Consider the following 16,643-nt stretch of genomic DNA (forward strand, 5'->3'; position numbering starts at 1 on the left):
TATACATATATAAAAAAGAATCAAGGGAAAGCTTTTATTGTGAAAAAACAAAAATAAACAGTGAACAGTCATGAACAAGTCTATAAAAACACTTCAAACAAACACAAGTAAAAAAGTGGTTTAGTAAAAGTAGTTGTTTTTTTTACAGTTTCTTTTACAGCATATTGAATCTAAAACATTGGAAACATAAGGCTCTCAGATACAGTAAGATGCTAAAAGTCACAGTAAAAGGTTTTAGTGTCTTTTTAAGAGGCTAACTGGCTCACATGTAGTAGCAAAGACCAGCAAATCGACTAGTTCAGATAGAAAAAAACACATTTATGTTGCTACATGTAACAGAGTAAATATGGGTCAACAGTGCAAAGTGATAAATGTCGACTGCAAAGTCAGTCTTTCAGAAACTTTTATACCCATTTCATGAGAACAAGGGTAGCAGTGCTCTTTAGAAAATGCATCTCAACATTACTGTTTCTAAACACTAGTGCAGCACTGTGCAAAAGTCTCAAACCACCAGGAGAAAAATTGTTTTTGATTCAGACGTTGTGAAGATTGTTCAGTTTATTTCTTCGGACTTTAGCTGCTTCCCAAAGTGCATCAATGAAACATCATTCTGTGTAAAATATTTGCTTCTTATTTGCTTATATTGGATAGGTTTAAAACTTCTGCACAGTTCTGTAGCTGCACAAGGCAACATATATGTAAAAAACAAACAAACAAACAAAAAGAAGAATGTGTTGGATGGATATACAGTATTAATTTATTATCTGTATCTGTCTTCATCTAAAATATGTTCATGGTCGTGATTCATTTTCTTTACTTTTATATAGCATTGGACTAATACTTTACGGATGTGCACCTACATTCAGTCACTTTTTAAAATCAAAAGGTGGAGTTGGTTACCAGCATTTTTATCTCTCTAGGTGGATTAAATGATCTCAGCTTTTGAGCATTCATATTTCTTCCTAAAAGGCAAACAAAATATAAAAAGACAGTATCATTCACATTCTGTTTTTCAGAGCTGCACCACATTCACCGGTACGAATCCTAAAGGCTCAGTTAGTCCAAGAAAATATGTTCGTGGACGGTTACGCCTGATCCTCATGATCAGTATCCAGCTGACATTCCCAGCTTCCTGCTGTCCGACACTGCCGCTATGCAGCCGTCCTCCTTCTCCAAGGCGTTGACCACATTTAAAAAGAACGACCAGTTCCCAGGTTTGTGTCCAAGATGCGTAAGGCCTTTTATGACGGACTACGACACACAGCAGAGTTAAAATTAAATGAGACAAAAGTGTGACAAATACAATATGAAAATCTCCATATGAATCATAGGAAAGTCAATTATCTACAGCTCGTTACACACATATCGGCACACTGGTAAAGACATTTAGTCTTTTAATAAACTGAATTTATATTATAGTATCATCTAATACTGAAACGGTTTTCAAAATATCCTGTTTTGTACAGAATCAGCGGTGCAGCGCTTATTAGCATTCCTGCTGTTATTACAAGACACTTTTTGTAATAACTATCACTCACAAAGTTGGATCTTCCGTCCTTCTTTGCATGATATAAAGCTTGTTTTTATGCTCACTTATCTTCAGTTTACATCACAAAGTTTCCACGTGCTTTAAGTGTAGAAGTTCAGATAGTTACAGAAAAAAGTTGATGTTGCCGTGAACCATTTCTGTGTTGATTTTGTTATATTTTGGACAGCTACACGCTTTCTTTTTTTTTTTTTTTTTTTTGGCAGAGGCCACCAGATGTTTAATTACAAACCTACATTTCCAGGCATTAATGAGGCCACACTCTATAGGAGAAACCGGCCCACAGCATCACAGATCACCCTCCGTTTTTCATCCTCTAATTCAAAAGTTTAATCCTTCTCAAATCTGACATTTCCAGATAAAGTCCCAGTAGAGTTTAACAAACTGCATGTTTACCTTTGTGACAGTTTTACAAAGGAGATTAAATGACATCTAATCTCTGTTTTGGAGAGTTGGTGAAACTCCAGATCGTTTTGCTGCAGCTGATGCTCTCCTAACTTTGTGCCCTGCCAAGCTAAATACGGCTGCTCCTCTGGATGGAGAAGTGTGTCTCTGTGGCACATCATTTTTTATATTGTATATATTTATATTTTTATATTTTACATATAAAGTAAGTCATGGATTATTAATTAAAAGTTCCCACACATTGATGAACTTCAAAAATTAGAATATTATACATTAGGAGAAATTCCTCTGATGAATAAAAAGTCATTTCTTAACATTGTATTTTGTCCCAGTGAATATCTGCACTTCAATTAAAAGGAAACATTTTCCAGAAATGTTCATTGTTGAATGATGCTCCATCAATAACACATAAATGTACGTTTTTTCCACTCATTGAACAGGGACGTTAATAAGTGTGGAAATCAATGTGAAACAGAAATTCACAGTCATGATGAAAATACGTCACCTGATCAAATCCTGGTTCAAAATTCACATCGTTCTTTGAATTGACGAAGATTATAGGAGCAGCAATAGAGTCTTTTAAGCTCATCCCCAGCCAGAGACGGTTTATTAGAGACTGTTAGGAAAAAAGACACTTATTTAATCATATAAAAGCCCAAAAACAAACCAACAAAGCAAGCAGTGATTTACCAAGGCCACTGATGTGGTGATGAGACTTCCTCCTGACCCTCCCATCACAAGGATCCCCCCAGATTCTTTCTCCAGTATAAGAGGAGTCATCGAGGACGGCGGCTGTTCACCTGCATGAGACGGATAACGACTCAGGATCAGTGAACGTCAGACGGATTTGTCCTTAACTCTGTGGTCAGTTTTGTTTCTTTACCTCCCCTTATTGAATTGACTCTCCCACAAAAGTCGGCAAGCTCGTTGTTGAGGATGATCCCCGTTCGTGGAGAGTAGACGGCTCCTCCAAACCTGCAGAACCGCACAGCGCGATTAGGACTGTGACGTCACTTCATGTAGATTTTGAAAATATAAATAATTTTTGTGCTCACAGCTGGTTTATGGTGCTGGTGGCCGAGACTGCGAGTCCGTCCGCATCAATGACAGAAACGTGAGTCGTTCCAAAGTTATCAGGCGAAGGCTTGTGGTTGAGATAATAGGAGTTATCATGTGTGCTATTCGAGGATATCAGCCTCGCTATGCGATCAGCGAACAAAGGATCAATTAAGTGATCAGCAACCTGAAAGAGCAACATAAAAAAATTAACACTTTTGTCCTTATTTTATTTTTACTGTTCAATTCATTGCTTTGAACTTTTAAAAGGGTTAATAGTGTGTGAAATATATTTTATTTTGTTTATATAAATCCAGATAAAATATAAATCCATCTTCAGTCTGGCTTTTAGTTTCCAATCTAAAAGACCCGCTCAATAAGTTAGAATATATTTAAAAGTCAATTTATTTCAGGATTTTTATAAGTTAAACACTTTATGTATACTAATTACACTTACATGAATGTTTAGAAGCCTTTATTAGCTCATAGTTAATGAAAACATGACATTTAAAGTTAATATAATTACATCAGAACAATAAAAATATGTATTTTTAGACACAGAAATTTGGGCTTAATGAAAAGTATGTTTAATATTTCCTTAAAGGCTGTTTTTTATTTTCAAAAGGTACTTTTAATCTGACCAAAGAGACCGAATGGGACATATATTATAATTAATTGAATATATATTGTCCATCTACAATTTAATCCTGACAATTTTCTGCATTCTTTTATGTTTTCAGTAATTTCTGTAAACATGTCTGATTTATGTCCCCATTTTTTTTCAGAATGAGTAATTAACTGAATAAAGAGTCAAAAACTCATTTTTATATGAAATACTATCAGAAGAAATAATCCCAGTGTACCAACCTTGCTGCTACTGTAGACAGGATCTCGAATGTTCCTCTTTTGTCCGTTAGCAAATTTAGCTGCCTCTATGTAACGATGGTACATCTGGATCTTCTTTTCACCAACCAGAGAGTCTGGCGTTAACGAGAACCCTTTGGGAGCAAGAGTTCAGGTTTTTAATTCTCCAAATGAACGCATTCAAAGAATCCCATCTGAGTTACAACAAAAGACGTGAAACCTTTCATGATTCTGAGAATGAAAGCTAGAAGCGGCCCCCCGGAAGGCGGTGGAGCGATGTGCATCTTATGATTTCCCAGAGAAACTGTCCATGGACTGTCAACCCGCACCCTGTAAGACTTCAGATCGTCCATCGTTAATGTTCCACCTAAGGACAAAAAACACATTTCTGTAAAGTCTATGTGCTTCTATTTTATTTGCATTATTAAATGACACAGCCTCAGTTTGCCCAGGACAATCTTGCACCAACCTGCGTCTTTTATGTCTTGGATTAAGTCAAGTCCAATCCTGCCAGTGTAAAAGGCTTTTACTCCTTCCTTTGCAACAATTTCCAAGGTTTCTGCAAGTTTAGAAAACTGCAGGGTGTCGCCCATTCTCAGGATCGTTTTGTTCTTGTTGCAAAAGACTTCGCTGAACAAAACGAAAGTAGATAAAAGCTGAAAATAGTTGTTACACAATACATCCCGACAAAAAGTGACCTGACTTGATGTTTAAATTGTTTTGTTTTGCTTAAATTCACAAAGAGCCATGCCCTGCACCGGCTTTGTGAAGAGGTGAGGTAAACCCTGGAAAGTTCTTCAATTAAAGAAAGAAAAAAGAACACCTATCCCTAACTTACAGCTACCATTACCTAATTCATACATTTTGTAGGAAAGTGAGAGGAAAAGAGCACACAGAGAAACTCTGAAAGACCAGCATGCTCAAACCAGAGTACTGTGATGAAGCAGTGAAATGAAAAAATACATCACAATGCTCTCCAGACGAAAGAAATATTAACCTTCATCAGCTGCGCTCTGAGGTTTTGACGCTGTTATCCTTTGAGTCTGGTAATACATCTCATCTGTGATTTTTTTTCTTTTTTTTTTTTTTGCATTTTGCTTTTTCAGTTCACAATGATTGTTTTTACTTTTCTAGGAGCAGAATTAACATTTCTTGCAACCAAAAATTCTTGACTTTGGTTCTTTTATGCAAAAGCCTCTTACAGCTTTCCTCCCAGCACATCTTTATTGGAGATATTCCAGGTCAGCTCATGCTTGTCTCATTCATTCCAGAAAAATACATCAGAAATGCAAGTTTTTGAGCCACAATTTCTGCCGTCAGGGACCCTAAACGTAATACTTTGGATGTGATGAAGGTTCAGCACATTTCAGCTTTTCAATCACGTGTTTAAATGTAAGGCTTTTCTCTCAGGTCATTTTACTCCAAAGATTTAGCAGTAAAGCCTAAAATTAAGACTACCAGTTAAATGATTAAGTTAGATTGTGAATAGTGAATGCATAAATATTAAGGGAGAAATAATGCACAATTTTAGACTTCAAATTAGAGGATAAATGTAATGTAACTACATAGCAATGTGCTTTTTGGTATTCAGCCTAAAAAGGCAATACTTATTCAGAAGCCTAAGTTCTGCTTGAGTAATCAATACAAGATTCTACAAATTTACACTGGAGAATTGGTTTTATATGCTATGTACCTAATGTCGCTATTTAGCATCAGACCTGCATTTAGTCTAATACAACATTGAAATGAATAATCTCCAATTTGGAGTCTGATTAATGACAAAAAAAATAACATAAAAAGAGGGATAAATGGCTGAAAGAACACTAGATATTTACTCAGATTACTTCTGCATGATGATTAGAAACACATAAATGAGACTAAAGTGTGAAACGGGCAAAAACTTTCCTCACAAAAGCCTCCCCTTGCTTCTGAGATGAAAGCATCTCTTGTTGCACAGAGGAGTGAATCACTAAGCGACTGACTCCTGAGCCCACCTTTTCCCATCAGTCTCAACAAACCCTCCTCTGGACGCAGCCTTCATAACCTTAGAGCAACGTCATGGAAACTTTGGACGACTATAATCCAAAACTTTTGCTGGCCTCTTTCCTAGCACTGCTGCTACATAAAAATTGTGCCGAGTCAGAACACCATTGAGTAACTGCTCCAAACAGCTGAAATTCATCACCAACAGGAAAGCAAAGCATGTCACCGAAGTTTAGCTTCAATGAAAAATATTTTGCAATAAGATATAACGTTTTTGAGTGGGGTTTATGAGGAAAGGTGCAGCATATTTTGTCTAAATCAGTCCTTTTCACAGTCAGGCTTAAGTGAAAATAGAGGTTAAGAGGTAAAGAGCAACAATCAGTCAATTTTAGCTGGTGGTTATGCAAATTGTTTTTGATTTAAAAGAATTGGAGATTTAAAAGAGAGTTTCCAATGAGTGTATTTCTTTTGCTGAAACACATAATTTTACTTTAACTTCTGCACTAGTAATTATAAATTCTTGAAACTTTTTAAAACCTCTTTCTCTGAGATGCATGTGTGAAATTTTACCACAGAGATGACGTTTCCACATACGCCTTCACTATCTTGTGGGTCATAAAGCGAGCCAGGTATGGTGGCAAGGGGATTCCTTCCCTGGCCAGTTTAATGGTTGGCTCAAACAGTTTGGACCAGGACAACTTCCCGTACTCTCTGTGCAGGGCTTCGTAGCCCAGCAGCTCCCCGGGAACGCCAATCCACTGACTACCTGCAACGTTGAGGAGGAAAATGAGGAAAAATAATATTTTGGAAGCTTAAAATGTGAAGACATCTTACTTAAAAACAACAAAACAATGAACTGTAGCTCTTACACAAGACGATATTCGTAAAAAAGAAACATTTTTCAGTTGCATTGAGTTTAATTTAAGGTTTCTTATTGTAATCATGCAATTCTGATCAGGGGCTTATTCATCATGGACATAAATGTCATACTAATTTGGGGTTTTTAATGATTTATTTGAGCCATTCTTTTTGAGGGGGGATAGATAATAATACAAGAATTGGAATAAAGGATTAGACGGATCAAATCACACCTGTTTACCTAAAGCTCTCCTAGTAAGTTGTTCCTTCCTCAAAAAGCTTTTGACATTACTCAGGAACAACAGATATATCTGTTTATATAACATATTTACCTGCTTATATAGCAAATCGACCATTTGCTATATAGATAAACTTGATTTGCGTATGTGCAAGACTTATTCCAAATCGTATTAAAATTAATTGCTTTCCTCAAAATTCAACACACAAATACCCAATTAAGACAATATGGAAACATTTTTGAGTATTTTGCAAAGTTGTAAACAGAAAACCAAGAAATCACATTCACGTAAAAACTTTGCTGAGTCATCTTTGGCAGCAGTCCCTTTTTGAATATGATGCCACAAGCTTTGAACGCGCATGTTCGGGCCGTTTGGTTCATTCTTCTTCGCAGTCCATCTCCTGCTCCATCAGGTTGGACGGAGACATCTGTGCAGCCATTTTCAGGTCTCTCCAGAGATGTTTAATGAGATTCAGGCCTTGACTCTGGTGTGGCCATTGCAGCACATTCACGCAGTGACGCCTGGCATCCACATCAAAGAGTTCAATCTTTGTATCATCAGGCCAGAGAATTTCGTTTCTTGTGGACTGAGAGTCCTTCAAATGAATTTTGGCAAACTCCAGACTTTCTGTCATGTGCCTTTTATTAAGGAATGACTTTCGTTTTGATGCTCTAACAGAGATTTTCCTGTATTCTTTTCAGTTCCTGCTGCAGGACAATCCTGTCTCTGTGGTCTACAGAAAGGTCCTTTGATTGCTTGGAGTTTGACCTCTGACCTGATGTCAACTTTGTCTTTCAAATTAAATCTAGTCAACTGAATTTTCCACAGATTGTCTCCACTTATTTTATAAAAACATCTTAAGGAGGATCAGTGGAAATGAAGGTTGTGAATGTTTATGTAAATATGATTTCTTGGTTTGCTAATTTTAATAAATATGCAAAAGAAAAGAAAAACAGCTGTGGAAAAATATTCTGGATGACCTGTACATTAAATAAATTAGGAAAACAAACAAAACAAAAAAAGTGAAAAATCGGACAGTGTAGCAGATGCAGCTTACCTGCGGACAGTCCGAATTTAGTGGGACAGTCTTCTAACAGAGAAGGTTTGAATGACTGGGGGGTTGACTCTCTGAAGTTGTAAACTTTAACATTGCCTGGGAATAAATGAGCAAATAGAAGATAAACAAACCCAAAATATATTTTTTGTGATTCAGTCTGAATCTCTTGTGACATAAAGATCAAATATGACATTGATGACCATTTCTACACCACGTAGTTGACAAAGAAAGAAAAGTGGTGATAGCTCAAAGGTTCGATCCTAACGAAAACATGTCCTGAAAAATAAATCAAATGCAGACTACCCACCTGTTTTATTTCTGACAACCACAATGGAGCCTCCTCCTATTCCCATGCTCTGAGGGTTGACCACAGATGTGCAGAGGAGAGCTGCAATGGCGCCATCTACTGCCGAGCCGCCCTGGAGAAGCATGTTCCTGGAAAACAATGTTCGGTGGATTTACGGGAAACCAGTAATCTGACTGCGATGCTCCGCGCTCATTTGGACACCCACCGGCAAACACTAATCTGTTATTTGATGGCTTTTACTCTGGGGGCCGGGGGGTGTCCTTTGTTTTACAACTGAAAAAACATTCAAAGTTAATCCCTGTGCTCCCCTGTCTTTCATGACAGTGACCAGGTAATAATTGCAAAAATACATCTCGTTGGTCACGGTTGGATTTCTTCCCCTCAGTTGGACTGACATTAGAAAAGCAGAAAAAAAAAGAGAGAAAACAACTCTGCGGTCTGTGTTGGAAACATAAAGGATCTTTTCACGAATGCTGGCACTGACTGCTCTTTGCCTCCTAAGCTGCAAGAGAAGGCAACGTTGGGAATGCTTAGATCTTGCCAGCTCAAAAGTTTTGCAGGAGTTTCAAGGTGCACCAAAGACTGGCATGTGGTTGTGAGTTAGAGGTGGAGCGATGACATCACTTTCAAATCTTGACAAAAAAAAAAAAAAAAAAAAATTGCAATTAAAAAACTTTGTGGAAAGGCAGACCACAGCAAATTAACAAAAGTAATGTTTATTTTACACACAGAGACACATGCTGCTCTTCTGTTAATAAAGTACTTTTTGCACATTTTTTTCTATATGTGTGCAAAACTGACCTTTTTACTTCAAGCCAATGCCCCAGAGTTTCCGCTCAGTTCATCTCTTTGTCACTCACATCTGAACCTTTGATTGTCTCTGCTTTGAACTGTAAAATGAACTCTCCACAAACATTCTCACAAGGGCAAAAAAAAAAAGAAAGAAAAATCCCCTGCTGTGCACAAAAGCAGGAAGAGCCCCACACATTCCGGTGAAACAACCTTTGCACTTTTGAAGTTAGTGATGACTGATTAATTGACTCGCAACTGCAAGTAAGACAAATAATCAAAGCAGAGCCAAGACCTTTCAACATAAGCGACTGCATGAGCCAGTGTTTATGTACTCTGAATGAATTGATTCGGCAAATGCTCAGAGCAATCAAAGGACCTGGATGCGCTGCGCTATAATCTCACAGAGCCGATCAAATCTCTTAAACTGCTTATTCCCTCTGCCAGGAGGCGAAGCCCGATTCAATTCAGGTGCCCGTCAATGAATAAGTTCAGGTAGGAAAATTCAGAATGAAAAATAATTTTTAGCATCAGTTTGATCACGTTAAAGTCTTAACAAGAAAGGAGGAGGGAGGCCACTTACTTTCCGATCTCGGAGCAAAGTTGCGAGTCTGCCGAAACAGCCGCATGTCTGAATCTGCCGCCGGAGCAACCCGCACCAAGAAGCGTGGAGATGCACAGGCTCACAAGAGCAACAGCGCAAATCACAATAAGGAGGACGCAACATGCCGTCAGCCAGGGCTTACGTTTGGCCATTGCGCTTTGTGTGTGAGTGGGTAAAACTTTCACAGACAAGTTCGCCTGCGTTCGATGAAGTGCGCACAGACGCACAATCAAATCCGTATTATCCAAAGCATGAACTACTCTGGCTCACACCCCTCCTCCTCCTCCTCCTTTTCTTCCCCCTCCTCCTCCTCCTCCTCCTTTATCACCCTCTGATTCCAGAAACGAAAGTAGTCATTTACTGGATGTAGAATGGATCGCTCTTACTAACCATGAGTCTTTTGGGGGAAAAAACCTTGATGTCATATTTTGTTCCCGAAAAACTTGCGTATCTAGTTTTTCGATGATCAATTCATTTCACTCTTCTTGAAAGTTATTTCTTGTTTTTGTTCTATACCCCAGTGTGTTAGAGCAAAGTTTGTTGGTCTTGGAAATAAAATCGCCCAGAGGCTTAAATGTCCCAAAGAGCAGCAATCTGAACAACAGACAATGCTCTGACGGTATTACCCAAGACTTGTTTAGTCAAATTTAAACGTTTCAATCAAAACTTAGGAAAAAAAACTGTATTTTTATCATTATTTACTAGATGAATTAAAGAGTGAAATATGTCAAGCCTTTATTTCCTGTAATTCTGATGATTATGTCTTACAGACAATAAAATTCAAATAAAACACATGAAACACTGACTAAATTGACATAACATAGCATAAAAATGCTTAAAACGATCTTATGTTTGCCTTACATACCAACACTTAAAGCACTAAAACTGCCATTTGAAAACATAAATGACTTTAGACTTTATTCTAAAAGATCTAACACTGAATAAAAAGTTAAACAATTAAAAAAAAACACTAAACAAAAGGCAAAATTGGCCATTACAGTACAACAGTACATTTATTTGATTTAATTTACTTTCTCATGACTACAACCCTATCCAGATTTAGAACATCATTGACTTCAGTCTTAGATAAAATTTGCTGGATGAGTTAAATATTTAAATTATACCACTTTGGCAACACTTTCGCCATTTTCTCATGGTTCTGTCCTCATTCCTCTTTTATTGATCATATATCTTTTTACATTATTGTCTGTAATTTCAGTGTCAAAGTTCATTGCTATGCAGATGACATCCAGCTCTACCTTTTCTCCTTGCCTTCTCTCCAGCTCCTTTCTCAACACACTTTAAAGTAGGATTAGGTCTCCTTTCTGCAACATGTTTTGCAAAAGGACCAACGGAATTCAAAAGCAAATCTGTGCTGAGCTTAAAGGGTTTAATGCAACAATTACTGATGGACTGTGCAACGAGCTGGCCACCCGGCTGCAGTTGGCACTCACTTTTACTTTCTGTTACCTTGACTTAGTCAGAGGAGATTTCTTTGTTCAGTGGCAATAAATCTTGGAAACAGAACAAAAGCAAAAGTGTTTATTGGATTTTTAAAGCTCATGAGAGTCTTTGTCTTACCATTACAGTATGTCTTTGCATCAAAATCCTTACCTATAAGGCCTTTCATAACCTCACATGTTTGAACCAACCCAGCGCACCATTCCAATTCCTATTCCTTGAATGCTGGTGTGTTTTTAAAAGTACTTTGCAAGATTGTGAAACATTAATAAAGTATAAGCAACATGTCAATATCTCTTCTAACTAACAGAAAAGTAAAATAAGACACCGGTGACTGACAATTTGTGAAATATAACAATATTTTAACATTGGATTGTAGTCAGACTTTCTCATAATGGCCGTGTACTTTCATTTTTATTAATTGTGTATTCAGATTTGCAAAATCTCCTCATATTTGGGAATCTAATGGAAAGGAAAACCTTTTGTTCTGACTTAATATCAGGGATGTTGTCCCAGAATGTGTCTCTGTAGGAATGAACCCTCTTCAATGCCACATGTAGATTTGATGTTGGAAGTTGTATTGGGTTATTTTTGACGTAACTCAGACCAATTCTGCATCAATTCTTGTGTACGTTGGTCTCCCATCTCTCTCTTAATGTTTGTACTTAGTAAGGCACAAATTTTATCTTTCCTGTACGATTTTTGCAGTTGGATGACGTCGACTCAGCAACAGTTTGCTTTCAGACCCATTTTTTATTCAATAAGTACTTTCTGTTTATAATTTGTTCCTCATTCTGGATAAACACCACAAAAGGGAATTTCACACTGTCCTGCTTACAGGTTTGTATAAACTATTCTTTAAGTCTTTTCTATGTTAGACGGTCCTCTTAAGGCTGCTAATGTTAACACATTTCTGCCTCTGTCAGATAGAAGAAAATCCACATTCGTCAGGATGTTTCTCACAGTAAAAACCGAACATAACCCAGATTCCATTATAATGCAGTAAAAGTAAACAGTCATCGTTCTGTGGTGCAGCGTTTGTTACTCATCGCTCATAACTCATGCTGAGTAAAAGATACTTTTCTTTTTAACAACCATGACAGTTTCCTAATTTGTCATAGGCAACATTCTTTAAATGTGGACAATCTTAGTTTTCAAGTCTGCTTCAAAATTTCAAAAGGAGTAAATATGTTTTAATACAATAACATTATTTTAAATTTCCAAAATATTTAAAATGAAGGGTCATTTTCTCTGTCAAAAGAGAGAGAAAAAAGTTTTATTCAGTTGAATTAAACTTGGCATCATCTGGACTACAACAACTGCATATGTCAGATTAAAGCTTATTTCAATTAATTTGATGCATGTACACATTTTATATATTTAAAAATAAACCTTTTATATGCTCTCCAATTTTTGTAATTGACCAAAATAATTATTTTGATTCAGTTTTCAGACAGGAGCAAAGAGAAGAGGAAAAAAGAGAAGAGGGTTTGAGGTCAAAGGTCAAACTCTTGACAGCTGTGCAGAGGACAATAGCCTCTTTATAGCGGATGCTTGTTCTAACAATAAGACACATCCTGGATGGATCATTTTTTCAGCAATGAACAACCAAAAGGCTGCTTCTTACCCGTTTGTGTCATATTCTCAAAATCTGTCTCCTGTCATTCTGAATCAATTTGTGCACAGTCATAAGTAGTCGTGTTTGTCTCATTAAAATGCTGTGTTGAGTCATAAGCATTTTAGTTGAAAATGAAATAAAAACACAACTGAAGGGTAAAATAATAGAAGGTTGGATGTGATTCACTGTAATCTCTCACACTTGTCTTTATTGTTTATTCAGAAAATAACAAAGATAACAAAATGTCATTGTTTGGTGTTTCAGGATGAGTCCAGTTTAATAAATAATATTACTAATATTTGTAATATTTAGTCTAGATTGACTCTTGCCTGTTAGCACACATTTATTTGGGTGTCTGAACTATTAGCTTTTAGCAGATATCCCACTTTTAGTGTTTAATAAAACTAGTGTCAGCATATTAATTTGTCAATGAATTTAGCATAATGAAAATAAAACGTTTCAATGTTAAGAACTTGTCAAAATGTCTTTAGGTTCAGCTTGTAAAAATGTGAGAAACCAAAGAAGAATGGACTGAAAATTACTTTGAGATGGAAAAGTTAAAGACTGATAGGAACAAGCACCTATTTGCAAATAAGAGAAATGTCAGTGTTTTAAGAGTAATTTATATCTAAAAGACATTTCTGTACCTAAATTAATTTGTCTGATGTTTTAAAGTGGTTAAATATTGATCTCAAATATTTAAAATATCAGCCACATGAAAGAGAGGGGAAACATTTTTCAAATAAAATAACTTAAAAGTCAGGTAATTCATAGCATTCAAGCAAATTATGTCAAAGGCCTTTTAATAAAATTGAAGGAAATGTGTCAATTTGTGAGAAATGAGCACAAAATACGTTCATTAGTCTCTAGAAGCATGACAATAGTTTACTCTATTTTTCAGATGTAGCAGTGAAACAGTTAATTTTACTACCCACATCAAGAAAACGTTTCATTCTGTGGGAGTTTTAGATGTCCTCTTTCTCCAACGGGCATGAAACAAAGACATTAAAAAATCAGAACAGTGTGTAACAAAGGCCAATTAAGGCCAGTCGAAGCTTGCAAGGCAGGACATCACGAGGGATCACTAGTCGAAGAACGTGACTCTGAGATCAGGACAAACAGGACGTAATCAGCACCATTCATTTTAGGAAAATAAAAATCTATTTATTAGAGAATCAAAGCATAAGGACAAGTGAAAAAAAACATGTTTGGGATCATCAAACCAAACTAAACAAAGAAAATAAAATGTTGCAGGCACAATAATTATGCCTGCAAAGTTTATTTCTGCCTTTTGGACATTGAATAAAGGATGAAACGACACAGAGTCGGACTCTTCCCAGAAACATCTAAGGTCACATGCAAAGGTCATGGTCAAGATCCTGAATATGGGAAACTGGGATTGACTTCTCAGGACTTCTTTCAAACTACTGGCCAAACAACAACCATCAGATTAAGACGCTTTATATTTGAGGCCCAAACATTAGATGTGTTTTACACACATCTGATCTACTTCACTTGAAAGCTTGACTGTTTTGCCAACTCCATTTCAGTGAATCTCTCTGCAGGGTCGCTATGACTTTTATAGATTTTTCATTAAAAGATAAAGGCAGTCATACTTGTATGACATCATCAGTTAAATTTTTGATCATATTTATTTAACTATCCGTCACCACCTGAACTCTTATCCCGAAATCTACAATGACTGCAGATGTTTTCATTGCTTCTTCCTGGAACAAATTCCCTGAATACCAGAGAGAAAGAGAAAATGTTGACTCATTTAAGTCGAGACTGAAACCAGTGTTTGCAAAGTCTAAAATGGCTTTATCATTTAATTTGCTCGGGGTTGCATTTAAATATGTTATTGTTTTTATTTGATCCCACGTTTTTCATTCGTATCTTGTTTTTTTTTTTTTTTGGTTCATTTGATGTTTTTAGTGTGACTTATGTCTGCTCTATTGATTTTCTGTCAATCACTCTGAGTATAAATTCAGCTAAGCAAATATGATTGCATTGTCTTGCTTTCCTAATAGACAAAAACTTATTTTTATCCAGTGCGCCGGTGATCAGTATACCTTTCAACACCAGGGGGCGATAGTGTGCATATTTTCAGCTGCAAAAATCCACCCTGAGACAGAAATAAAATAATTATACACATTCTCACACTGAATATTACTTTTCTAAATTATGTCCCTATTACTAAATAGGACCTGTATTTATCCAGGAACTTATTCCCAAGTCACCTTTTCCAAACAGAATCACTTTTTACAGGATGAAAGAATCCCGTAAACTTAAAATACGTTTCTAAAAACTAAAGCCAGGAATTTTGTGCTTATAAATGTTTATTTACAGTGTTTTTTTTTTTGTTTTTTTTTTTGTCAGCCATGGCTTTCTTTTCCTCGTTGCTGAATGGGTCTGCCCTGAGCTGTGAGAGGATTAGTTCATCCTCAGCTATCAAAGCCCCCTAATTAGTCTGAATAAATTACAAGCCGTGTGCCACAATTTGAGTCAATGTAAGCAGAGAGAGAAGGTGTAGGAGAAGATTCAGCAAGAATATCATACTGTAGGTCGCTGCGTTGCTATAAATAGAGCATCCCTTTATTCTGCACTCCCTGCGTCATACCAGCAGCCCCCCTACTCACCAATGCCAGCCCCTGTTCACTCAAATCCAGCATCCTGTCACCGCGCTGAGCTTGTACAGCTCTGAGCCCGCTCATTCATACCAGTCCTTCCTTTCTTATTTGCATCTTTCTGCACTTTTGTTTTACATTTTCATGCTTCAGGGGGGTCCTCCTGAACTGTGTCGTGTCTTTGTGTATTTTGGATTATATAATTTTTGGGAAAAACTCTCGGAGGCTCACAGATGAGGCACCAGAATAATTCTGAATTTCTGAATAAATAGTCCCAGAACTATTTTTACCCGTCTGATTCACCTGAAAAAAAAGGGAATGACATGCAACAGGAAAAGGCAGGAATGATGGAGAGTAATCACTGCCTCGTCCCTCACAACTCATTGCTCAATCATGCACTGCTAGAAAATATATAGTTTTTTTTACTAATCTGTCTGAGCTTGATGTAACGAATCATGCATTTTTCTCAGCCACATATTTAGAAACAATTGTATTCCAAATCAAATTTTAGAATTTGAAAGACTATGTGGTTCAGCACACCAGATTTTTTTCTAATACAAAATATTTCATGACCTAAAGTGTTATATATTTTTTAACAGTTTAATGAAGTAATTTAGCTCATTTTCTCCATCTTGTTCAAAGTGCAAACACTCCAAACTGATTGAAGTGCAACTCAAGGGCAGCAATCAATGTTCCTGAGGAGTTTTGCCAATAAAATCAATTGTTAAACTTAATACATCTGAAAAATATGTTGTTTTTTTCCCCCCTTACAATTCTTTAAGTAGTTTTCGACATTAGCAACATTAAAATGGTGAATAATCATCTTTACAACTTAAAGAGGAAAAGTGAGTGATCTCTGGCAATTTGGCATCTCTAAACTTTCAACTGGATTTTTTTAAACAAATGTTCACAAACCTCAGTGAACCGAATTGATGCAAAGCAGAGAACCAACATTCCTGTACAGCTGATGAAGTCATAAAGAAAACAACTTTAAGTTGTCGCTGACGATGGCTTTGCAAATTAATGAATCATAGGATGTAATTTGTATGACTATACTTATAATCATTAATATTATTTGTCCCCGTAATCACATCTGGTATGTTTGTGCTTATTTCTTCTATGTGTTCAAAAAAACCTTGCATCCCCTTTTCTGTCACAGGTTGTGAATTAATGTGTTAATGGCAGTGGGAGATGAAATAACTTGGATTAAATCCCAAAGACCGAAAAAA

At 36.5% G+C, this 16,643-nt stretch overlaps 1 protein-coding gene across 1 annotated transcript; it reads right to left on the bottom strand.

Moving 5' to 3' along the window:
* Window positions 1-20: 20 nt before the first annotated feature.
* Window positions 21-9,964, bottom strand: ggt5b (gamma-glutamyltransferase 5b). The gene is made up of 12 exons (XM_014999913.2): window positions 9,688-9,964; window positions 8,316-8,443; window positions 8,009-8,104; window positions 6,425-6,620; window positions 4,341-4,501; window positions 4,092-4,238; window positions 3,875-4,005; window positions 3,007-3,194; window positions 2,835-2,926; window positions 2,642-2,751; window positions 2,457-2,567; window positions 21-1,251 (listed from the first exon to the last, which is right to left on the bottom strand). The coding sequence occupies exons 1-12, from the start codon at window positions 9,858-9,860 to the stop codon at window positions 1,105-1,107; spliced, it is 1,680 nt and encodes a 559-aa protein (XP_014855399.2). The 5' UTR covers window positions 9,861-9,964; the 3' UTR covers window positions 21-1,104.
* Window positions 9,965-16,643: the final 6,679 nt, after the last annotated feature.

This window comes from Poecilia mexicana, unplaced genomic scaffold, assembly GCF_051168715.1.
Source record: "Poecilia mexicana isolate PSO_F unplaced genomic scaffold, ASM5116871v1 scaffold_12, whole genome shotgun sequence".
Classification (NCBI taxonomy): Eukaryota; Metazoa; Chordata; class Actinopteri; order Cyprinodontiformes; family Poeciliidae; genus Poecilia; species Poecilia mexicana.